The sequence below is a fragment of the Vanacampus margaritifer genome, chromosome 11 (genome assembly GCF_051991255.1).
Source record: "Vanacampus margaritifer isolate UIUO_Vmar chromosome 11, RoL_Vmar_1.0, whole genome shotgun sequence".
Taxonomy (NCBI): domain Eukaryota; kingdom Metazoa; phylum Chordata; class Actinopteri; order Syngnathiformes; family Syngnathidae; genus Vanacampus; species Vanacampus margaritifer.
The window spans coordinates 3,812,484-3,838,595 of record NC_135442.1 but is presented as its reverse complement, the minus strand read 5'-3'; the positions used below and the strand labels follow the sequence as shown (position 1 = coordinate 3,838,595).

Here is a 26,112-nt window from a genome sequence, read left to right as displayed (position 1 = left end):
AGTCATTCACATGTAAATATCTTATTGCAGTTTGAATATATAAATGCTTATCCTGTTAGTACTCACAGATTTATGCACATACTAACACATTAAGGTATTAAAATAAAAGTAATGTGAACTGTGTATGCGAATAAAGAAACCATAAGACTTATTACAATACAACTTTATGTACACTTTTAAATGTGGTCAACACACACAGGCAGGGTGGTAAAGTGTCTCTGCTCCTTTTTGCGGAGAACGTGTTGCTTTAGAAAAATACGACTCCAGCCAATGAACGTTTCTCTTTGGCTGAAACAGTTTCATCTCCTTGAGGTCAGTTCAAGCACAACGGTTCACAGCGCCAGCCCCCCGCAACACACACACCTTCCCTGGCGTATAAAAACATTTCAGTCTTGGTGTATTGTGAGGTTCCTCAAACAGAACAAACATTTAAAAGGCTTGCAGGCGGACGCCAGCATGCGCATGCTTTCGCTTTTTTGGTGACCTAAACCAGCGCACCTGAATGCAACTAGGCGGCCTTTGTTGTCATGGCAACACATGATGCAAGGCACATACACACGCACACACACATATACACATACCTTCTTACACACAAGGCACTCTGGATTTGGAGCAGTGTGTGCATGCGCATGTGTGAGCATATTACAGTGTGTGCACATTTTCTAAACATAATGGTCCTCCAACAAGTTCAAAGGCATTCAAAAACGTCACACTGGGGGGGAAAATATTAAAATCTTTGTCACCTTCCAATAACACTGTATAAGTGCGTGTGTATGTGTACTCCAGAAGCTTTGCCTGTAGCTTCCCAGTCTGTCTGTCTGTCTGTCTGCACTGCAGTTCAAGCAGGTCACCATGGCGAGCGTCCTTCCCATGTACCCATAGTTTATCGCGGGCGTGACGTGAATTGGCATGACGTGCGTTGGTCCGCGATGGCTACTTGACGCAGAGCAAGCCGCCCACGTTGGCCACAAAATCGTCGAGGCTCTTGAGGAAGGCCATCTTCTGTTTGCGCTCCATGGCCGGCGGTGTGCTGCTGGCCGTCAGCGCGTTAAAGGCGGCCACCAGGCGGCCGTAGATGACGGCGTCGCGCTGGGACGACAGCAGCGACTCCACTAGATCCGAGTACTCCGCCTGCAGCGCCACATCACAACAACACTGTACTTAAGTTGCCCCACAATATGCTGTCATATTTATATATTAGAGTATTAACTCATTCACTGCCATTGACAGCTATACACGTCAAAAATTCATTTTAACTATTGCTATTAGTTTAACATTCTCACACTTTTGTTAAGAGTATGAAAACCTAGATTTTTTTTTATTGTATTAGAACACATAAAAATTGTGACTAATCATGAGTTAACTAGTGAAGACATGCGATTAATTACGATTAAAAATGGTAATCGCCTGACGCCCTTATTTTTTTTATAATCATTTAAAAAAAAAAAAGATTGAAAATTTGAATAAATAATTACATTGAATTATTTTTTTTTCAAAATAAGATTATTAAACATTAGGAGTGTCAGGTGATTAAATTTTTTAATCGTAATTAATCGCATGACTTCATTAGTTAACTCACGATTAATCACAAATTTTATATCTGTTCTAAATGTACAAAAAATTTATAGGTTTTCAGACTCTTGTCAACAAAAATGGAAAAAAATGTTAAACTAATAGAAATAGTTAAATTAATTTATCTTAACTCATCTCAAGTCAACTTTACAGGTAAGCGTAATCTGACCTGGTGTAGACAGACTAGCGTGTAAAGCGCTTCCCCCGCCGCCACCGTTATCTCCGTGTTGTGTTTCTGCAGCACCAACATGTCAAACACCAGCTGCAACATACGACACGTTACAAACACCGGAACAAACTGCACATAGCACGTGCGCGCGTGTGTGCTTGTACCTTAAGGAAGTGTCGCGTGGCCATGAAGAGGGGCGTGTCCTTCTCCTGGTTTTTGGCGCACTGCTCGGCCAACGGCGACAACGCTTCCAAACACAATTGACTGATCTCCGAACCCATACTGAACATTGGCGTTAAGGATGTCCACTTGAAGAAATAAACACACGCCACGAATAAATGATGCTCATTTTTGTCGCGGGCTACTCTGTTGTTACGACTTCCCGCCACTAAAGCAATTTTCTTCAATACGGATCGGTCACGACAATATTTCATTTCAAAAGCCGTTTTTTTGATCTGGATGTATCAGTTACTACAGTAGTTGTGTCATCTGCGTGTGGAATAACATACAAGCCTCCACCGAAATGATTGGTATGCAATTTTCAAAGTTACCCCCTGTAGTGACTGCTGCATATAGAATAGCCGTCTTACTGTCTTGACTGATAAGAAAACTTCCGGTTTTATGTACATTGTAGTAACTGATACTCAACTATCAGCGACAGCGAATGCTACCATATACTTGTAGAAGGCAACCTTTGATTGGTTGTCCACTCTAGCGATTGATGCAAATTGAAGCAATGACTTTTTTGTTTTGGTTTCTGTAGTGACCGATGCGCTCCCATGTGACGAGGATACGAGGTCATGCCGAGCTCCAGCGAGAACATGAGACTCTTGAAAAGATCCTCGGGCAGTTGCGGGATCTTCTCGGGGAAGATCTCGCAGATGAAGGTGATGAGCTTGTAGTACTGGTTGCACAGAGATGGGAACTGAAAAAATAAAAAAATTAATAAAAAAAAGACATCAGCCAGCTTTTTTCCAAAGGAAGATTGATGGCCCCCAAAAAATGGATCTAACCTTGAGAAGGTCCTGCGACATGAGGGGAAGAACGATGTTGACGCCGTAGAGGACCACGTCTGCGGCCGACACCGGACGACTGGACGCCGGCGTGCCCTGCTCTGGGCTACGGAACACCTCGTCTGGATCAAAGAAACAGCGGCGGATCAACTCAAGCACTTCCATGCACAACTCCCTCCAGGTTGAAACCAATCGAGCGGCGCGGCGCACCCGTGTCGCTGAAGTCGATGAACTCTTTGGACAGCAGGTTGGTGAGCAGTTCCATGATGAGCAGCAGGTCTTGGTACTGGTCTTCCTCGGCGGCCGCGTCGCTTCGCTTCCTGGTTTGGTTGTTCTTGGAGTAAACCTGCAGCAGCGTCAGGCACGCCTCGTACAGCTTCATCGACTTGTTCTGCACACACGCCACTCTGGGTTATTTCCGCTGGCGTCCATTTCCGTCACGCGGTTACCGACCTCTCCCAGGTAGCAGATCTGCTTGTGAGCCACCTCCACAAAAACCTCAATGATGAGGTTGATGGTCTCTGGCGTGTTGCTGTACACCTGAAACCAACACGCGTAGAATTAAATAACGCCGACTAGGATCTTGCCCGCCCATCCTTCTGCCCGTCGCCGCCCTGACCTCCATGAGTCCGATGCAGCTGGACAGGAAGTCCATGAGGAAGGAGAAGAGCGAAGCCACGTTGTCGATCTGCGTGGCCTCGGCGATGCCGCACAGCGCTTCCAGCGTGGCCACGATCTCCCGCTTGACCGCCTCCTCCTGGCTGATCTGGGCAAAGTTCTCCTGGTTGATGAGGTTGAGGAAGCGCTGCTGCAGAGGCTGCAGAACCTGAAAGACACCACAAGCACAAGAAGCTCACATCAAAGATTCATCATCAAGACATTTGGAAATGAAAAGTACACATTGAAAGTTAAGAAGGAAAATATGAATCAAATGTTACAGGTAGGAAGTCAACAAAAAATCTAATTGGAAAATGAAAAGTCTATACTGAAGTACAAAAAATATACAGAAAAAATTACGAGAAATATAAAACAAACCACATATTTATATTATTTAAAAAAGCAAACATTAAATTAACACAATAGCAAGCTTGCTTTTCTGTATAAATTACAACTACTGTAGGTAAAATAAATCAAAAACTGTACTGCATGTAAAAGAAAAAAAAATGAAAAAAGATATAAAATAAGACAAAACAAATAAAATAATTAAAATAACATCATTTGTTAATCCATAAAAATAAAACAGAAAATAAAGCTTTCGTAAATCAATACAAATAAAACAAAACAAAACAAATCTGATTAAGTAAAAAATATAAATAAAAAATAACAATAAAGGTAAGAAATATCATCGAGTTGACAAAATGCTGAAAATGAAAATAGAACATTTTAAAAAAACGTTTGATTAAAATCAAAATCAAATATTAGTGGACTTTTTTAAAATTGCAATTAAGAAAACTGAATAAACAATTAAAAATACTTTAAAAATCATAAAAATACAAATGCAACAATAAAATACAAAAATATTAAGTATGAAAAATAAACAAATGTAAAAAAAAATTTAATAAATAAAAAATCTCAACATCAAAATACTATCAAAAACAATTCATAACTAATCTGGAAAGTAGCACAATAAGCAAAATTCCCCCTTTTCTTTTTTTCAGATATTTTTCTCCCTGCCTGTTTATTAAAACCAGCTGACGGTTGCATGTGTCAGGTAGATTTGCACCTGCTTCGCTATTCCTTTTGTTCCTTCCACGTATGACAAACGAGGAGAGGATCAACGGGACAGTCCAAGACGCTCATTGCTGTCAAGAGCACATCAGACGCGTTCCGTCTTCCACCCGACGCGGCAGCTGCGACGGCCGACAGCTGCCTGGTAATTACACGTGGCTTAACCCCCACATTTTTATTTCTTTTTTACTACCGTCGGCCGATTAGGACAAGAAACCTCCATGATGCCGACAAGGTTCAAGTTCTCCTCCCTGGGGTGGTATTATGAAGCGCATCTATCAGTCTGCCAGGCTCGAGAGGACGGGACACTTTTGATGCTCAAAAGCTGCTGACGGCACGGAACGCGCTCGCTGTGCTCCCATTGGCTGATTCACGACAGCCTCCGGGGAACAAGAGATAAACGCAATTCCAACGTCTTTGGGGCTTCAACTATCAATAGGGGGAAGAAGCCTAATATTAGACACAGCTTTGTGGTCAAGTAATGCTACATGAGCGCAACATGCCTGCATCATGAGGCCACTCATGATGCAGGCGTGTGTGTGTATTAAACACGTTGGTGTTTGTAGCTAACGTTTCAAAAATAATAATAAAATATATATTGTATAGGAATACAGAAAATTTTGCAATGTAAAAAACAAATTTATCATGAAAAAAGACAAATGTAAAGTATAAAAATGCAAATAAACATGGAAAAAACATTAAACTTTAAAAAGTTTAAAAACAACAAAACAATCCAAACATAAATGAAAGGAAAAGTTTAAAAATAGGAATAAAATGAATATGAAATACAGAAATTACAATATCATATTTATACATATCAATGAATGCATATATATATATATTACATAAAAATAAATGCAAAAAGAAAATTTGGAATGAATATGAAATATTAGAAAAATACTTAAAATATATTAAAATAAAATATTTGAAACAGTGATACATTTAAAAGCTTTAAAATTAAAAATATGAATAAAATAAATGTAAAAATAATAAGAAAGCTAGTAATTAATAATGAAATAAAAATGAGCATGAGTACTAAAGTAAAACATAAAAAAATAAAGATAGAAAATGAGCAACCTTTAAAAACAAAAATGTAAATAAGCTTAAATATTAAAACAATTCTGACAATTTTGTAGTTCTTAAAAATACAATAAAAACGACGACAAATAAAAATTACAACAAAATAAAATTAATTGTCAAGTCAAGGTGAAAAATCAAGACAAGAAAAAACTGAATACAAATGAAACAAGAAAATGAAAACTAAAAATTTCAACTTCAAATCAAATTAATTGTAAAAAAAATAAGACAAATTAAAATACAACAAAAAGTGCGGTTGGCTGTTTAAAGCCTGTTTGTAATGAGTAAAACGTTGTGTTACAGGTGTGTTACCTCAGCCCAGTACTGCTGCTTGGTGTCCGAGTCCATTTGGGCGAAGCCCCCCAGCACCAAAGCCTTCATGAGGGTCCTCTGCACCGAGCTGGACAGCAAATGCAGCGGCGGACTGCGGCCGGCGAACTGCTTGGCCAGGTTCCACCAGCTCTCGCACTGCACCACCATGTTGGCTCTGCACGCGGACGCGGGGGAAATCATTACTATGACATCTTATGACGACCCCCCACCCACCGACATACTTGCCGGACCTGGCCTGGCCTCACCTCTCCCGTCGCTCCACCAGCGTGACCAGCAGTTCCACCGTGTCGTTGGCCAGCTCGGCCTCCGAGCTCCACACCGTCAGGTTGGTGATGACTTTCTCCAGCAGGTAGCCAACGATCCACTGGGCGCCCTCCGTGTCTGAGCCGAACGCCGTGCTGAAGGCCACGCTGACCTGAAGAGAACATAGGTAAAAAAACTAAGAGTTAGACAAATGCAAAATTCTAACCGGGGCCCTGTACTTCAAAGTATGTACATGTAGAAAATCAAGTGGTGCATGCAGGTGGTTGGGTGAGTCACCTGCTGGTAGAGCTTCTCATCCATGAGCAGGTAGGTCTTGGCCCAGCGTCTTAGGAACCAAACGATGTCTTTGCCCATCTGAGGACTCAACAGCTGCGTCAAGCTGGCTCTGCTGGCCCTGGATTCCACCTCGGACGTCCTCAGCACGGCCGACAGCAACCTCACAAGCACAAACACGTTTATACAATCGACTGTATGGAAAAGAAGAGAAGCGAAGGTCTCATTCGACCTACCTGATGACAGGGTCGGTGCGGTCGCAGCCCAGGATGGACGAGGCCCTCTCCCCCGGCGAGCCCAGGATCTGCAGCGTGGTGTTCATGTCCACATCCGTCGAGCGCTTGACCGAGAACTCCATCACCTCGGAGGGAATCAGCGGCGTCTCGCCCTGGGGATCATCGGCCAGGAGATACCCTGAACGATGCGCGCTATGTGTTAAAAAATTAGCTTAGCAGAGTAAGATCGTATCAGCACGTGTCTGTTTTTGTAGTTTCTACCCATGGATCCTCAGAATTGACAATTTTATGTGAGAGGAGACTAAGGAGAGCTACAGATTTAGCTTGTGTCACGGTTCTCGCTGACCTGAGACCAGGATGAGCCAGTGGATGTCCTCGTAGAGGTCGTCCAGTACTTTGCGGTCTACTGATGCCAAGTCCGATGAGGACATCAAGTGCTGCTGAGTTCTCTGGAGCTGACCGTGGAGTCGAGTCACGCGGTCCTCCAGGAGGCTGCCGGCAACAACACAACAAACATCACACGCAACTTGAATGCAGATTTTGAGGAGGAGGAGGGGATGAGCAGCAGCAAGAAATAAAACAAGCAAATAAAATACAATAAAAAAAGACTAGGTTTTTCCAGGGCGTGTGGTTACTTTCAAATATGAGGATTTACGTTCAGTTTCCAATGCACTAAAGAACATATATTATTTGTTGCAATACATTTGTATTAGGAATATGGATTTTATTACCAATTTTTACTGCCTAGTTTTAAAAATCAGAAATGGCCAAAATCTAAAATAAAGAATGACAAAAAGGAGAAAAAGTACAAAAATATACGTACAGCTTCATTGATTGAAAAATATAAACAAAAAACATTTGCAAATATGAAAAATATATAAAAAGGATAATGACAAATTTAAAATAAAAAATATAATTTTAAAAATAAGAAAAATGGTAATTAAAAAAAGCAGAAAAATACTAATACAATAAATACGGAAAATTATGGAAAACCCCAAAAATATGTAAAAAAAGAAAAGAAAAATAGAAAAAAATTCAAAACATCAATATAAAACGGTACACAAATACGAAAAATAAAATACAACAAATGAATCGCTGAAAAACACAGATAGCCTAACATAAAAAAAGAACAATAAAATAATGAAAAAAATACAATTTACACATATTAAATCTAATTTAAAAAAAAATCATAATAAAAAAAACAAACACACATCGTTTCTCACTTATTAACTTTAATACACATGCTAATCTATTAAAGTAAGTTATTTTGTGCCAAAAGAGGGTCGAGACTTTCCAAGTCTGCAACCACTTGCAGCTAAAAACGCCCAGATTGTGTTTACCTTGTGAGGAGGGGGATGCAGTGGTCTGAAGCCACCCGGCCCAGCGTCCCAATGCTGGACAGCTGATCCGAGAACAGCTCTCTGTCATCTTCTTGCAGCTCATTGATCTCCTCCTCGTCGTGTGACGACACGCCGTTCACCGACTGACGAGGGAGAAGCCAAGAATTGGCAATTAGGACGGAAATTTAGCAGATTATTCAAGCCTAGTGGACGGAATCTGACCAGGTTACGGGTGCCATCAGGCGCTGCCAGGTGACACTGGATGTAGGCGTTGAAGACCTGCATAGCGGGCTGGATGAAGCAGCCGCGAGGGAAATGCTCCTCGTCCTGCACCAGCGTCAGCCACGACTCCAGTAGCCTGTCGTAGGCCTCCATGTACACCATGTCGTCCTTGTCCAGCTGAAAACACACAAATGCAGATCTTGAATGACTGGTAAACGTTACAACGTGAGGATGAAAACAAGTACAAGTCAATTACAAGAAGTTTGGTCAACCTGTAACCTGGTGAAACTGCGTAATTACAATTTTTGTCTTTTATGGCGAGACGTCAAACTTCACCACCATGCTCCGCCCACATGCAAAGGCTAAAATGCTAATATTTTGCATTTGAACATTGTCTGTCTGTTGTGTTTACATAGTTACAATTTGGTAGCAATAGCACAAAAAAATCTAGGAGTAGTAGAAGTAATTTATGTTTGAAGTATCCCTGAAATTGGTCAAAACTAAACCTAAATGCTGTCTTTTCCAAAACGCAGCAGTTACTCACCACTTCCTCCAGGGCGGCGCTGCGTCCGAAGGAGCAGGTGAGCAGCGTGAGGCAGTTGATGAAGGAGGTGAAGAGCTCACTGGGCAGCGCCGTCAATACGCTCCTGGGGAACATGGTGATCAGGTTGAAAATAATGTTAGAGATGCCCACCGCCTCAGAGTCCTCGATCTCGATGCTGGAAAAGTGAAAAGAAAAAAGAAAAAAACAGTTTCAACCTGGAAGTAATTATTGCCTTTGCTTGCTATGAGTGAAAAAAAAGTGTCAAGAACAGAATATTCCCTGGGGCTAAAAGTTAAAACTTTTTAGAAAAATGGATGTCTGTGGCGGTAAACTTCCTTTTTTTTTTTTTCCACTACTATTACTGACCATAAATATTTTATCACTTGTTAGAAGTCCTGTTTTTAGCCACCCCCTGTTACACAATGCTAAGCTTTGTCCTCGTCACCTTGACTAAAAGCGCATGGAAACGTGCCAGGCCGCCTTAAAATGGCCGATTAAAACTATAAATAAGCTCTGAGTCAACACAATGCAGTGGTTGGCGTGCGATCGCCACCCCCCTTTAAGTGTCACCACAGGGGAAAACTGCGCGAAACTGGGACCACTGCACAGCTGTGGAAAATCGCCGCGGGTCGCGTCTTCCTCAAATTTGATTGGGAGGAGCAAATTGCGTGGACGTTTGGTGCTGGATTGGGAAGCTGACCCTGGTTTAGCCTCAGTCTGCACAGTGGAAGGGAAACCACCCTTTTTAAAATAAAACATAAAAAAAAAAGGAAAAAAAGTGTTAACTCTTCCAAGCTAAATTATATATAGAGAGAAAAAAAATGCAAAAATAAAATACACAAAGAAATGCTGCTAAATATAAAAACAAAGAAAGTTACTTTTCATGAGTCGCTCATATTTTTTATACTTCATAATAAACAGCAGCTGTGTGAAACCAACTAACACAAAAAGTAACTTCCCCCCTATAACAATTAAGACTTTCTTGCTCCACTAAAAAGTGACAATCCGGGTCACACATGGCGTGGAAAAAAAAGAAGGCCAAAGTGTGAGCAAAAGTGCTCAATCAGCGCAGATCAGCCGTCCAGCTACGCTAAGCATGCTTTTCCGATGAGGCAATTGGAAAAAGAAAAAAAAAAAAGCTCCAAAAATAGGTGATTACTGATGGCCACACGAGAGTGTGTGGATGTGGAAAGGGGAGACCTCCCAACTCGTTCCCTGAATATTAGAAATTTACACAGCAGAGGGAGACCTCTTTGAATTTAGATCAGAACCTTCCGAGGTTTTAAGACACAACAAGACACACATATCAGCAGTCATGTTGCTGCATATTTTGAATAGGGAAACATGACACACAATTTTTTTTTTTTCTACATACAACAGTAAAAAATAAAATAAAATCATAAAAATACATTCTTAAAAAAGGCAAACAACGTTAAAAAGTTTCTGCATACTTTGAATGTGATCCTTGTTCCGCTAATTTTTAATTGGTTTCGTGTGTCTTTCTGAGAAATACTGGACATAAAACACCCACACCACACTTTATTTTAGTTTGATCATGGAGTGTCTACTGACCCGTTGATCATGCTGAGCAAGCCCTCCACCAGGTGGGCCAGGTAGGAGATCTGGGCACTCTCATCTGGGAAGATGGGCCCGTGCATGGAGGCCAGCTGGGCCAGACACTGTAGAGAGTCCTGGGCCATGTCTGAGTCCTCCCGGATCTTCCTATGGACCTGTGGGGGGAATAAGTACATCAAAAGGTCTCATTCAATATACTGTAAGTTGAAAAGTGAACGACACAAAAGGTCAAATGAGGGTAGCTGTCAAAAGTGAGTGAGTATTCTTTTTTTTTTTTTTATCTTGCCTAGAAGCATACAATTACAAACACTAACTGCACAAGCGGGAAACTTCCTCCCTCATCCTCAGATGACTCTAAGCGAATAACCCCGTAAAACACACATACACAATAACAGAAGCAACACTCACTTATTATTTTAGTAGCACGGCACATTACTGCATGCTTTGAATGCAACCATCAATCCTTAATTGATTAAGTTTAGTGCGGATTTTGACCACATATAGTGCTGGACAAGAAACGTCATTATCCAATAACATTATTTCAGTAGCGAGGCATTTTGCTGCATGCTTTGCATAGGCAAAATGCCATTTTCAATTTTTCAATGTGGTGTCTCTTAATGCCAAAAACAAATGTCTTTCTTTTTTTTGTATCTTTGTCATGTGTATGATTGAAACATTGGTGTATGAATGTGTTCATGAATGGATGAGGCTTTGTATAGCACTTTGGACCCCATATAGTGTAGATAAAAGCACTGTATTAGTGCACTTCATTTACCAAATGTGTTGTATTTTTCCAGTAGCAATGCCCTTTCTAACCTAATTACAGGAATAGAGATGGAAATGATCTGGCAAATTCAACCTATTTTCGTAAAACGCAGCCGACACGGCACAACGTGCATTATGAGGTAATTATTTGTAATAAGTGAATATTCAATCTAAGCATTAATGGAAGCATTCCTTTCCAAATGTAACACAATGATCTAACATCAATAGCGACACACTTATTTCAGTAGTGAGGGCCGTTTAGAATACAAAGTGGAGACTTGCAGAAATGACGGACATGCATGGAGGAGATACCCTCTATTGTTTTTCCATGAACACAAATATCCAACAATAACATTTAATTTATTTCATTAGTAAGTCACATTACTGAATGCTTTGAATGGGGACCATTGCTTTTAAATGGGATTGTCTCCCCCCCCCCCCTTTTTTTCCCCCTGCTAGGAACAAACATAATTTCATGTTCGCGTTGGCGTTTTAGGCAAATTTAAAAAACTTGTTCTCAACACTAAAAGGTGTGGAAAACTGCTTCATGCTTTGAATGGAATTTGAATTTGTTTTCAATTAGACTTTTTGTTGCTAGAAACAAATGAGGACTAATGCGACGCATTGCCATTTAAGGCAAATTTAACAAATACAGATGATAATTATTTTAATTATGAAACTGGCAAATGTAATCTGCATTAATTCAACACAGCCAACAAGGATGGAATAAAAAAGTGTCACAACATGTCCATTAAGAGTTAATACCTGTTCAAATTGAAATTTTCAGTCCAAGCGCATGCTCAAGCACAAGCGTAAAACTTCCTGCCTCACCCTCAGATGACTTTAGGTGCTTAACCCCGCTCTGTCTCTCACCCAGACACAAACACAGTCACTGAGGTCTTTAAAGCCCACAGGCAGCCTCAATCAAACCCAGAGTGGAAAAACATCCTGATGAGATCTCGGTCGCGGCCACCTCAGCAACATGTGTTTCCACTGACGCTACGCAGCTCACATCTGGACCTCCACCACCGCCGCAGTCTCCCCAGCCTTAATGTCCATTCTGCCGGCGCATAGCTTCCAACGTCCCCTGATCCCTTTACGGTTAAGATGCTAACGCGGCGTAGCAGCTGTGCGCTACACTCCCACCGATGCTGCTTCCACGATGTGAAGTCAGCGGCTGGAGGGAGGCGGGAGGGAGGGAGGGTACAAGGCAGCTGCGCTAGCGAATGATGTGTGTCATACCGGTCATGTCTGACTATTGTTAGTGTGTATACGTGAGTATACGTAAGTATGCGTGTGTGAGAGAGAGAGAGAGAGAGAGAGAGAGAGAGAGAGAGAGAGAGAGAGAGAGAGAGAGAGAGAGAGAGAGAGAGACAGAGTGTGAGTGTGTGAGTGAGAGAGTAAGAGTGAGAAAGAGAAAGAGAGAGTGAGTGAGTGAGTGAGTGAGAGAGAGAGAAAGAGTGAGTGAGTTACTACCTCCGCGACTAACAATGGTAACAATACACAACAATTAATCAATGAACAGCAAAGCCCCTGAAGGGCTGTTTGTGTCGTCGTCAAGGTATCTAATTCTGTTTTAATGCTGCGTTCACGGACTGTAAGAAATCCCCAAGATCCTGAGGCAGTGATTTAATACTACTAAGTCTCAGTCTACAATGCAAGTAATGTTTCAACATAATTAACAGTCATACAGGAAGTGTGAAAAGCTAATGTAGCAATCGCTGTCTTCCCGTAAAGCTCAAATAGCCAAGCAGAAACAAACAACAAAAACAAATGACCACAAAGTGTCGAAGTCCATAAATTGGTCAATTTGAAACAAAATTGGCAGACTAGCTGTGCCTTTTCAGGCACGGCTTCTTGAAAATTTCTTATGGGTCTACTTATGGTGGACATGCCTAATCAGTTTAATGTTGCTATGTGTGAAACTGGCTCCGGGGTTGGAATTTTCAAAATAACCCAATTTTATTATTGCTATTAGAAATTCAAAGCAAAATGGTAGACATGTGTCTCTTTCCAGACATGGCTTCTTGAGAATTGTTCGTGGTGATGATAGACATGCCTATATTTTTTTTTAGGTTTCTTTGCGAAAATGGGTTGAATTTTCACAATAATCAATTTCCGCCCAATTTTCATGTTGCCTAGTGACACTGGCTTCAGGGCTGAATTAAAAAATATATTCCCAGTCAGTTTTTGGGGTCGGGGGTGTTTAATATGAACAACAACATTTGATACCACAAAAGAAGCGGGCGGCTTTTACGATAGGGATAACAAAAGGGAGGCTGGCTGGCAGTGAAGGAGGAGAGAGTGGAGATGAGGATGCTATTTATAGAAGGAGACAAAGCCTGGCTGGTGTGTGTTCCCCCCGAGGCTCATCTTTCCCATCGTTTGTCTCGCATCAACACTTTGCTCGCAGCCTATTGTCTTTCGCAACACATGCTGACTGACACGCTCTTGTTTGACCTTGGAAGATGTGCCGGTATGTGGAAGAAGGGCTTTAAATGTACTGCAGGTCCGCATTAGGGAAAAGGCCTGATTAATTGATAATAGAGCCAATCACTCAGCAGCCCCCGCAGGCAGTTTCACTTAGCAACATGACATTTGGTAGGCATGTCGGTAATGAGTAGACCCACATAAATGCCCCAGGATACATGCCTGCAAAGACACAGGAAGCCATTTTGCTTTGTAGCCACTTTACTCGAAACGGTGCAACAGCGCAGCGATTTTACAAAAGAAGACATTACGGGTAGGTGGAAAACGGAGTGCGTCAGCAGGCCAACATACATTATTGTCAAATCTCGTACGTTTTTCATCAAATATTATAACAACGTTAAGAAAACAAAGAACTGTAGCAAAGTGGAGACTGTGGAGCTTGTGTTCTGGTGGGTCAGCATAGCTGTAAACACGGGCCCCAAATGTTGGTTCCAATCTCTAACCCTGGTCGTGAATTGGGGTCCCGGTGGCGTCTCATGTCTCAACACCCCCCCCAAAACACACAACGACGCACACGTGTACACACACCTGCTGCCTGTGTGTCTGCAAGAGACAACAGCAGAGTCCATTCAATTAGAGAAACACACAACATGGAGACGCCGCACACTCCAACGTTGACATAGTCACCCAGGGGTCAACAAGACCCCCCACCCCCACCCCTCCCCCAACCAAACAAACTCATATGCATACACAGTACACACAGACACACACATTCGTGCAGTTGGACAGCTGAGGGCATCTACAACAACAAACATTGAAGCTACTAGAAATACCACTGATGCAGACGAGGCCAAAACCCGACACAGGTTAGCACAAGTTAGCATTTCTATCATTCCGGCTCGTCAGGATTTTGGGTTGATTAGCAGCATAGCTTGTTAGTTTGCTTATTTTCCTGTCTGGCCTAGCAGGAGGATCTTTAAAGGTTCTTTATGTGAGCCGATTAAAAAAAAAATACACCACTGGCCCAGAATACATGCCTGCCTGCCTGCTAACTGGTTGGGCCTAAAATAGTCCATTGAAACTGGTTCCTAACAAGATCACATCAATCCAATATCATGTTGGTAAAAATAATGAAAATGATGAAAATGCAATTTCGACTGCAGGCTGTTTATGCAACAACCTACTCAGGTCTGGACTCCACCTAACCCGGTTGCGATGAATGATCAACTCAATGTAACATCAAAAGGTTGACAATAACGTTGAAAAACAAGCCGCTGAATAAGAGAACCACAATGAATTTCTATCGCAGCCTGTTTAGGCAGCAACATTATTTGGTCTGAGTCCGTCCAAACCACCTGGCTCCTAAGAACAAGAATTCCATAAATGTTCCCATTATTGACAAAAAATTGGAAAAACAATATACTAAATATTAAAACAACACTAAATGTCTACCACAGCTTGTTTAGACAGCAACCTAGATGGGTCTGAAATTGGTCCAATTAACTTAAATGCTATAAACATCAGATCAATCAAACTTCCCATGATTGGCAATAATGAGGAAACACGACCCAGCTAACTAAAAGAAGCTCACTCTTTCAATTTCTATCACAGCCAGTTTAGGCAGCAAACAAGTTGGGTCTGAATGAACATGCCCTATTATAATAATAATTAAAAGAACAAACCCGTAGTATTGTAAAAGATAGCTCCACGAGCATAGGGAACCTCACTCTTTTAGTTTCTACCGCAACCCATTTAGGCAGTAAACAAGTTGGGTCTGAATGGATATGCTCTCACCCTATATTATTATTATAAAAAGGACAAATACTGTAACATAATTGACTGGCTGAATATTTTTTATAATTGCTAGCATGGTGGAACAACACTCTTCCAACCGCGGCCCGTTTAGGCATGCAGCTACTGTATACCAAGTCACCAACAGCTGGCACCAAATTTCAAACGAGGGTCAAAACTTTAGAGGCACCTTGTCATTCATTTGCTTGAGAAAATGTGTGCAAATGTTTGAGTTTGGCAGCAGAGGAGATTGTAATGGAGAAGAGGAAGAGGAGGAGGAGGAAGTGATGTACTCACCGTGAAGAAGAGGTCCATGACTCTGGTGTCCAGCAGCGCCTCCCTCCAGGTCTCGGTGGGCTTGAGCGTGACGTTCTGCACCGCCTCGAACATGGCGATGTAGTGGCGTCCCAGTGACCCGCTGCCCGTTAAGGCCAACAGCAGCATAGAGTCGCGTGAACACTTCCGCTTTAAACTGCACCCAACCCCTCCTCTGCCTCCTCGGGAGACGAGCCCGGCGCAAATGTGCAGAAAGGATCAAGCCTCCAGACTCCTTCAACACCGGGACACGCCCCCCGTCTGCTCCTCAGCAAATCCACTCGCACCCTGCTTGCTTCTTAACACCCTATCATGTCTACTCTCGTTTTCTTTCTTTTGTCACAAGATGGGAGCTTCTTAAGCAGATTTTACATTGTAAACAGTGAACATCATTGAAGATTGGTTTAAAACATTCAAATCTCCCACAGAGGAATCAAGGATTTGTTTTATATTTCAAATATAAAAATATGCAAAAACATTTTTTTTAACATTTACAGTATCTCTCTTTTTTTTTTTTTTAAATGAAGTCTATAACAATTGGCCATTTTTTCCTGAATGTTTCATTTGGTTGGAAAACCTAACTTAAGTAGTTGGAAGTTTGAGCACAAATAGCACAGGCTAAAAATACTAAGCCTTAATATTGTATTTTTTTTATATATATATATATTTTTTTTAAAATACATATTTTAAATAACATTTTATTAAGATTTCTGAATATATATTTTAGATGTCAAAAGTCTTAAAAGTTGCTTGAAACCAAATTTATAAGTAGATGCAAAAAAAATGCATAAATACTAGCTAGCCAAAAGAACAACCTTATAAATTTAGCAAAAAATAAATACCTAAATTCATCATTAATAATAATAAAATAGAAAATACATAAAATATTTAATTCAAATATGTTTTGAAATATGTTTTATATTTAATTGTATAAACATTGGCGAACCTAACCCAAACATAAGTGGATGGAAGACTGACCGTAAATTTTACATATCATTTCAATACAATTAATATGTATTTATTTATTTTATTTAACTTAACATGACGTCGCTATAATGGCAACCCTTTTAATTTGGTCACTATTTATACAAAATAATGCACAATGATTAAAAAACAACGATATAAATAAAAATAATACTGCAAATATATAAATATTTTGAATATTTTGGAAGAGGAGATGAAAGTCACAGTTGCTCCAATTAAAAATAAAGCGTCAATCTCCTGTCAATCAAAGTACCAGTACTGCTCCCAAGCCATTTTGTCAGCGGTCGTCCATGTTGAGATTCCGCGCACACCGCTTGACAAACTAGCGAGCGGAGGAATGCGTCATCAAAGCCGAGCGGCAGGCGGCAGAGGGCGGCCGGATCGCTGGTGCATTCCAGCCGCCGCCGCCCACGCCCCGCGCCGCACCACACGCCGCAATGCACTTTGGGCCCGCGAGTTGGCACCTGTCAAACGCCGAGCGCGGGGGTAAAAATAACCACGGTGGAGGCGGAGGACCTCGCAGTGAACTTTGGCAAGGAGGGACGGAATGAGGGTGGGTGATGGAAAGAAGTGCGGGCCAGGAGAAGACACAAGAATGCTATTTGTTGCAGTCAAGTCCCCTGGGAGGTAGCGCAGTGGCAACAGGGTCCGACAAGGCCTCGGGAGAGCTCAGGAATGATAAGTACATCATGCAGACGGATTGACATGTTAAATGAAGTCGACTTCACAATTTCCTGGATTTTGAGGTAGTATTAAAGCTGTAATAGAGGTGGGACACAACTACCCTTCTACACTACCTTTAAAAGGCGGCATTTTCTTTTGATGCTGTTCTGTATAAACAGCACTGGGAGCAAAACTTCGGGGGTCGAACCTGAAAAGAGGTGCCTGTAAAAGTCAAAGCATTTTTTGGCTTGTGCTTAGCCTGACACGGAATAGGGGGGGCAAAGTCGACCCCAAAATGTTCCGGCTTCAGGGGTAGTATCAGAGAAGTAAGAGGTGGGATGCCACCAGTCTAGCTCCTTCTAAACAGCCTTCGGTCACAAATTCAAACTGGGAATAATCCACCTTCGGAAGTTTTAACAGAGCTAGCAAAGAGATAGGACGCCATGTTGTGTAATCTCTTCTACTTTTCTTCAAAATTTAGTCGATTTTTCTTATGGTGCGTTCTCTACATAAACAACACTGTACATGGAATTGGAGTAGCTGAATCAACTCGGCAATTTTCTGGCTTTGGTGATGGTAATATCAAAGCCATAACAGGGGGTTACATGCCACCTCTGTAACCCCTTGTACACTGTCTCTACATTCCGGCAATCTGTTCTGTATAAAGAGCAAAAACACAGGCGACCGGGTGATTTTCCGGCTTTGGAGGTAGGACCAGAACCATAACAGGCGAGCTGCCACCTGTTTATTTTACCCATCACCTCAGACACGTTTCTGAATGTTTGGTTGTCGTGTGCACAGCTAAGGTGATATTCCGTCTTGGCTTTGTTCTTTGTAGATAAAGTTAAAGATACTGATTGTCACACCCACCTAAGTGGGGTGAAATTTGTTCTCTGCGTTTGACCCATCCCCTGAGGGAGCGGTGAGCAGCAGCAGAGGCCGCGCTCGGGAATCATTTGGTGATCTAACCCCCCAATTCCAATCCTTTGATGATGAGTGTCAAGCAGGATGGCAATGAGTCCCATTTTTATAGTCTTTGGTATGACCCGGCCAGGGATTGAATCCACAACCTCCCAGTCTCAGGCTGGACACTCTACCACTAGGCCACTGAGCTGGTTGATGGCACAGGCGGACAAATTCTGCATCGCTTTGGGCTTTTGCTCAACATTTTAATTGCTTGTCAGGACACTATTCTCCCACCCCAGCCTTCCCCTCCTTTCCATTCCTCAATAGTTGTATTGGGCCTTTTCTCCAAATGACTACTTGCTCAATGGGGCCTTACACCACCTGCTGTTTTTACATACACTTGACTTGACAGACTGCAAATTTGCTCTCCTGTGGACTTGCATATTTCGGGGAAATTCCAGAGTTGGGGAAAAAAAAATACTTTTTTTTTTTTTTTTTTTAAATAACCCGCGTACGTGTGGTCATAGGCCCAAACACATTCCTAGTGCGTGTGTGCTGGGAAGGATAAGCATCACTTTAAATGAAACTACCACATACTTTTCCCTTCTTGACTAAGGACACACAAAATGGAGGGTGTGAGTGCGTGCGCATGTGTGTCAGGCGCATGTTTGCCGGATGACGAATGCGCACGAGGGGAGTGACGAGGACATGTGGCGGCGCTTTGCTGGCTTTTTAAAAGACATCACCTGCTGCTGTTTCAAGCCCGCAGGCTCCTAATAGCTGCAGTGACGCCTCACTTTTACACACAAGTACACACACACACACACACACGCACAAATGCAGGTCAACAAGTGAAGAGGTCCGAACACACACACGCCGTTAACATGTTACAAGCCTCTTTACGCATAAACACAACTACATTAACAGCGCAGTGAACTTTTCAGTTCAGGTACATACAACCCTACACGTGTGTGTGCATATATAGATTTTTTTTACTCTCTGGATTATTTCTGGTCATTGTGTTAATTTCTATTGCGCAAGGTGGCGGCAACTGGCTTAAGGAGCGACTGCACTAATTACAAAATAGTAGCCTGGGTGTGGGTATGTGTCCGTGCATGTTGTGGGCTTTTTTTTCTTTGACTTTGTGGATTAGTTCCAGTCATTGTTGTTTATTATTATTATTATTATTACAAGGTGGCGAATATCGTGAATAACTGGGAAAAGATCATTCTCGTCACAGTAACTGTATGAGACATCTACTTCACGCAAATGCATGTGCCAGTGTGTGTCGTGAACTTCTACTTCTATTTTAACTTTGTGGATTATTTACAGTTATGTTTATTCTTATTATGCAAGGTGGCAATTATGATGACTATCAAAAGCGCAATCTCATTAGAAGAATTCCAGTAATGCATGAGACATCTAATTAACACGCACGCACAATTGTATGTTTCCTATTCGTAAAATAACAACATGCTAGGCTATATTGTTTTTTTTGTGGATTACTATGAGTATTCATTTCTATTGCGCAAGGTGGTGGTTATTATGAATAGCTGTCAAGAGAAGCGACTGCAACTAAACAAAAACGTGCAAATGTTTCTTAACAGTCTTCCACCCTTGTAGTTGTGTAACCACGGCAACCGAGACAGCCCCAAACAAACAACAGCCATCATTTAGCAAAGCGCTAACGGCCCTGAGACACTCTATATGTGCAGAATATGAAAAGGAGCTAAACGGCGAGCAGCTGGACTTCTTCATACGAGAGCGCTCATTGTGTCCTCATTGCCTCTGCAAATAGCCAAAAAACAGATTAGCCGGCTAATCTCCACACGGCCTTGCTGTGTGTATGCGTGTGTGCAGCTAACGGATTAGCAAGCTTCTACTGTATCCTCGATTCATTACGCTTGATCCCGGCGGCCGCCTCGCCGTCGCGCGGCACTATGCTGAGGCGCGTGCTGGGGTTTAAGGGACGCATCCCGCCCTAAATCCCGCCATGTGGAATAACAATCCGGCACCCGTCTCCCGTTGTCGTCGGCTCCCCGAAAGCTTTGTCTCCAATCATACAGCTGTCAGCAGGGGAGGAAGGACAATGTCTTGACAGCAGCGCTAGAATTACCGTATTAACAGCGCTCAACAAATTCAAATGCGGATTATAAAACAGGAAGACTTTTTTGAGACTTTGGACCACGAGGGTGGTCGCATTAATTATAGGATCGGGCATGCTGAGGACTTTTTGGGCAAAACTGGATTATAGTGATGCCTGGGGTATCTCGACTAATGAGTTTTAAGATATGAGCTATTGTTAGACTGATTTTTTTTGCTTTGACTTGCCAGCAACAACAAAAATGGTTAGGGATACAGTAATTAATAAAAAAAAAAAGAGGGCCAAGCTGTTTATTGCCACTCCCAGTGTCAAATTAAACTACTATCTACTGTATATTAAACTACCGTCAAGCAGCCAATGTGCACACAACAGAAGGAGCAGTAGAGTGTCTGTTAAATTGAAGCAAAAAATGGGGGGAAACTAATTTTATGCAGTCTGTCATGTCATTAGGATATGTTTGTGGGAACAATGAACAATGCCCATTTATCTTCTTAAGCTTTCTATCCAACACATTTGAAAGGTCATCCTCTCTTTGCTTGGACTAAAAGCAGATGAAGATTCTCCCCTGATAACCCCGCCCACAGCCCCCAAGGCTAACGTTTATGACAATAGCTCCCTGTGAGGCCTGATTGGGGGGGGGGGGGGGTCACAGCTCAACACTCGCGGGGGCTTCACTACATGGTAAATCTGAGGGACCCAAAGTGGGAGCGTCACGCTTTAATACCAAACAAGCGCACATTCCTGTCTGCTACAAAGCAGATGGTGGGCCGACAGCTAGCAAATATGTGGGCCGCGTGGCGGAGGGATGTGGCGGCGGCTTGATCTGTCACCTGACCGCCGCCGTATTAGAAGCCCCCCCCGAGTCAAGCACGGTGGAGAGTGATGCGGTGTGGCGCAAACGCGTGGGGGGACACGCGACACCCCCTTTGCTGAAGACATAATGCTTCAGGGAGCGTGGACAGACATGCCGCCCGGCGGAGGGGGAGTATTTACTGCTGTTTGAAAGGTGGCGGCTGTCAGCAATTATGGCGGAACACCCCCGACGCTCAGACGTACAGGCAGCGACGCTCATGACTGTCTTCAGCTATTATACGAGGGAAGAGGGATCGTGAGAGTTTCTAGTAGGGCCCAATAGGGGGTAATGTTTTGTTATTATCTTTGTCTTATGCTGTAATGTGTAAAAAAAAATAATAATATTTTTTTAATTGGCCAATACTTAGATAATTTTTTGATGAATTTAAAATTCAAAAACTGGTTATAGCCGCCATTTTTTTTCTTCTGTAGATTATTTCTAATGTGCAAGGTGGCAGTCCAAACTTCTGAGTATCCGGCAATATGACTGATCACATTGCAGTAACCCTATCATTGGGTACGCATGCATGCCGAGGGCCTTTTTTTTTTTTTTTTTTTTACGTTGTGGATTATTAAGTAACTATAATATGTTTCATCTGCCGCCTAAAATAACACGTCTGTGGATGCAAACACACTTGCGGATGACTTTCACAGTTTGTCTTTAAGAAGACACACACAAATGCGCGCCACGCATACCAAGGGGAGCCTGGAAAAAGGGGGGTAGGCTCAAAGGAATGATGTGCGCGCACACACACATATGTGGACACTTCTTTGAAAGTGATCCAGATCCCCTCAGATGCCAGGCTGGTTAGGATTTAGGATTTGTGCTCTCAACATGAGGCCAGCTGCACAGACAACACATGTGCATGCTCGAGATGGACTACAAAGTCACCTACAATGTATACATTACTGGCCAGCACACATGCAGCACAAACGCATGAAACATATAGAACTATAATGTTTGTAAACAGTTATCCTTTCTTCATTTGTGTAGATATTGTGACTTGTCGTAGCTGGTTTGAGAAAATGTAATGCCTTTCTTTATGTAATCAAAAGACAATGAAATGTGTTTAGTTGTTTTGAAGATAATAATAAATGTAATTCTTTTTTTTTTATTCATCCAAAACTGAGTAAAATTTTATTGTTTTCGATATATATAGAATAAATAATAATTAACATTTTCTGTTGGTTTTTGGTTAATTTTATTTATTTGTTTGTTGTCTTTCATTGCTAAATAAATAAATAAATAAATAATAATATTTGTTATTCGTATCACACAAATGTTTTGGTAAATTGGTATAAAATGTAAACACAAAATAAAATTATCAATAAAAATGATTTTTTTTATAAGGTTTTGGGGGTATACATTATTTTAATTACCATTACTTTTTATTATTGTGTGTTTTTAACCAAAACACTTCTTTACGACTAACTTTTTTAATTAAATAATTTAGCTTTTTTTCATTTAAAAAAAATCTTAAAAATTAAAAAAATATTTGCTTAATTTTTGGAGCCAATTAATTTTGATTGATTTTCCAGCTCTAAACATGTAAATGTAAAAAATATATATTTTTAGTCAGAAACACCAATTAAAAAAAATATATTTTTTCCGCTATGGGGATTATCACACAATGATGGCTTTATGGATTTGTGCTCAATATAGACGTGAAGACCCCCCTTGACATCACAACCCTTCCTGATACTTTGGAAAACTTAACTACACTGGCCTAAACTGGTGACCTTAAAGCCGAGCGATGTGAAAGAAAGGATATGATTGGGCGGCAAGAAGTTCCAGCTGAGCACCTGATTGGCCAACGCCAGGTAGCGCTGGAAGACGCACGACATCTGAGCACTCAGGTTTTCGCGCCGGCTGAACTCCTGCAGGACCTCCATGGTCATTGCGAAGATCTGACGAAGACCGTCCTCCTGAAACATAACACAACTACAATTACGACACAATCATCTATATTGTACAAACACAAGCGTGTAGTAATAATAATAATAATAATAATAATGCATCGGTTTTATATAGCGCTTTTCTATATAATTAGACACTACAGTACTTCTTTTTTTTCTGATCCAACTATTGTGTTTGTTGATTAAGCAAGTGTATTTATTTGACTTCTGTAAAGCAACTTGTTTTTGCTACAGTTGTTTTTTTTTTTTTTTACAGCAGTCTGTAAATACAGTTGTTGTTTTGTTTTTTAAATGAGGGCAATGCGCGCACCTGAAAGAGGCGTTTGCAGCTTCCATGGAACTCCATGCTCAGCCCGATGCTGCTGGTCTTGCTGGAGCTGGAGAACTCGCTGAGCAGCGCAGTCAGGATGGAGCATGCCAGCGTTTGCTGCATGCAGCAAACAAAGCACAAGTCAAACGCTAATGTTGTGCTGCCGCCTACTGGCCACCAGCTTGGGTGCACTGTTCATGAGTGTGTGCTTGTTACCACGTTGGGGTTCCCGCTGCTGATGAGCTGTCCGACCTCCAGGAAGATACTTTTGCAGCTCACAGTTTTGTCAAGGGTGCCGCGCTTGACGATGACGGCAACGGCCAGCAGCATCTGCTCGCGCACGTACTTCTGCAAGCTAAAACGGAAAAATCGTCACTTTTCCTTTGGCTTATCCCCAAATTTTGCGTTTCATTGTCCTTACTTCGGTCTGTGCAGCACGTAAGTGAGCAGGAAGGCTCTGAGGGACTCGATGCTGCTCTTCTCCAGCAGGATCCACTCCCTCACCACCGCCTCCATGATGGCGGTGGCAGCCTGGAACAGCACATAGTCCACCTTGCTGCTCTCTGAAACATCGAGCACACTCTTAAAACGCTGCTTCTCATCACACACTAGCAACATGCATGACAAAACCTCACCAAAGTGTGTGTTAAGAAATTCAGAAAAAATGCAGATGGTGGGGAAATTTTTTTTTTTTTATCTTGAAATATACAACATACCTCCCCCAAAAATATTTTTTTTTAATTTTTCTTATCTTAAAAATATATTTACTTGGGAAAAAATAAACATCTTAAAAATAATAATAATAAAAAAAGGCTTTTCTCATTTAAAAATAATTGTTTTTAAATTTAATTATTAGTTTTATTTGTGTTTCTTTTAAGAAAACAATTATTATTATTTTTTAAATCATTAAAAAAAACGTGTTTCTTTTTATAAGATAAATAACTTTATTTTTTGCTAAAAAAGCATCCTTTCGAAAAAAGAATTCACCCATCTTGAAAAATATAACTTTTAGTCTTGAAAAATGCGCTTTTCTCAACCATTTAAAATATTTCTTCATGAGCAGTTTGATACCCAAGTTGGTGTTAAGATAACATGTGGGACCACTCACCTAAGATATGTTTACAAATGGCAAAGGGCGACTTGGACTTCCTGAAGGAGAGGAAGACATGCTCGGCATGTTGGCGTTGCTCTGTGCTCACCATGGAAGGCGGTGCCTGATAAAGAAAAACACATTTAATGGCTTAAATGAGAAAGAAAAAAGTACTTACGTTTTTGAGACAGCATTAGAATTAAACTCATATTTAACAAGGGACAATGACATCACTTTACTCATGAGACTCCCAATAACTTTTCTTGAGAATAATCAGACTTCTTATCTAGAACAGTAGTCCTCACTCCTCAGTAGTCCTTTTGTCTCAAACAGTTTTTTCAAGCTTAAAGGCAACAAAACTGTACTTGAGCAGTGAGTCCACACTTGGAAAAATCTAGATGAATTTTTTTTTTCCTGAAAAAAAAAAAAGACTCTCTCAAAACAATTACATAGATGAACTATTTTGATGTTTACATTATTTAAAAATAAGACTATTTTGATGTTTACATTATTTCTACAACTTTTTAACTCCAAATGATCATGCAACTAAACAAGACATTTTCCCAAACTGTTCTGGTGGCATTCTGACCCCCCCCCCCCAAAAAAAAAACTTGAGTATTGTCTTCCTATTGCTACATGCTGGTTTTGGGTTGAGGTTGTGGAGGGGGTTCTAATTCGGCTTGGAGTCTTGCTACATAGTTAGCTTTGAATGAATGAGCATTGAGAGTCGGGTGGACTACAAATATGTTTTTTGGGCTCTACATTGTTAAACTGGTGGGCCAGGGGCAGCTGCTTGTTTTGGGGTCTGTCAGTTAAGCGCTTGTGAATACTACTTGTGGAAGGTTTTTGGGACCACACGGTTAGCTTTGGGATGCTACATGGAAGACTGGGAAGCTAGCTGATTAGCCTGGGAGAGTTCGAGGATACTAAGGGGAGCTGCAACATGGTCAACCCGGGAATTAAGTGACTTTACTCGGCTTGGGAGGCTGCGGCTTCACTCTTCGATGCGAGGGGGATTGGAAGCATGTTGTTTTTGGCAGCTATGGAGCAAGTTGGACACTAACGTGTTACCCACACGAAAAGGTACAAGTTCTGAGAGCAGCTCGGCGGGTCTAAAGGCGAGCAGAGGCCGAATATCAGGTCAATATTCGGGATGGGAAATGAGAGAAGAAGAAACAGCAGCCTGGCCACGCATCGCCGCCTTTCCCGCTCAGGTACAAAGTCTCGCTATTAAAAAGCGGCACTGGCGAACCCTCGAGAGACCCGCCTCGCCTCAGCGCGTTCGGGTTAAAACAACGTCACGTCGGCCGCGATAAAGGCTTGTCATGTCTCACCATTAAAACTTTGGCAGCGCTTTCCAGCTGTGTGATGACTTCTGCCGCACCGAGCGCCGCCATCATGGATGCCGGGCCCTCGAAGATGACGCATCCGCGCAAGGCATTGTGGGTAACACGCTTCAGACCCCACCCCTAAAGATGACAACTGTCAAAACTAAACACTTAACAAAAAAAGAACTGAGAGAAAACATCAGCAGCTAATACAAGCTATTATTGAAAAGTCCAAACCACTAAATATAACAAGTGTCCTACACAATTATGAACAAAATCCCCAAATACCAACTAAACCAGTAAGTCTTTTT

General features: G+C 41.7%; 1 protein-coding gene across 2 annotated transcripts; it reads right to left on the bottom strand.

Annotated features, from left to right (window-relative positions):
• Positions 1-148: 148 nt before the first annotated feature.
• Positions 149-25,929, bottom strand: xpo4 (exportin 4). Of its 2 annotated transcripts, none has more exons than XM_077580714.1 (24): positions 25,808-25,929; positions 24,492-24,597; positions 23,805-23,946; positions 23,600-23,738; positions 23,384-23,500; positions 22,930-23,082; positions 15,630-15,743; positions 10,344-10,501; positions 8,772-8,946; positions 8,228-8,404; positions 8,006-8,148; positions 7,012-7,157; positions 6,666-6,843; positions 6,433-6,592; positions 6,138-6,307; positions 5,872-6,046; positions 3,374-3,580; positions 3,208-3,294; positions 2,965-3,145; positions 2,755-2,876; positions 2,536-2,666; positions 1,906-2,023; positions 1,742-1,834; positions 149-1,131 (listed from the first exon to the last, which is right to left on the bottom strand). In XM_077580714.1, exons 1-24 carry the CDS (start codon positions 25,871-25,873, stop codon positions 934-936), a joined length of 3,456 nt encoding a protein of 1,151 aa, XP_077436840.1. In that variant the 5' UTR covers positions 25,874-25,929; the 3' UTR covers positions 149-933. The 2 variants fall into 2 exon arrangements, with proteins under 2 accessions (XP_077436840.1, XP_077436841.1); XM_077580715.1 differs by having other exon boundaries at positions 8,772-8,874.
• Between the last annotated feature and the right edge of the window lie 183 nt (positions 25,930-26,112).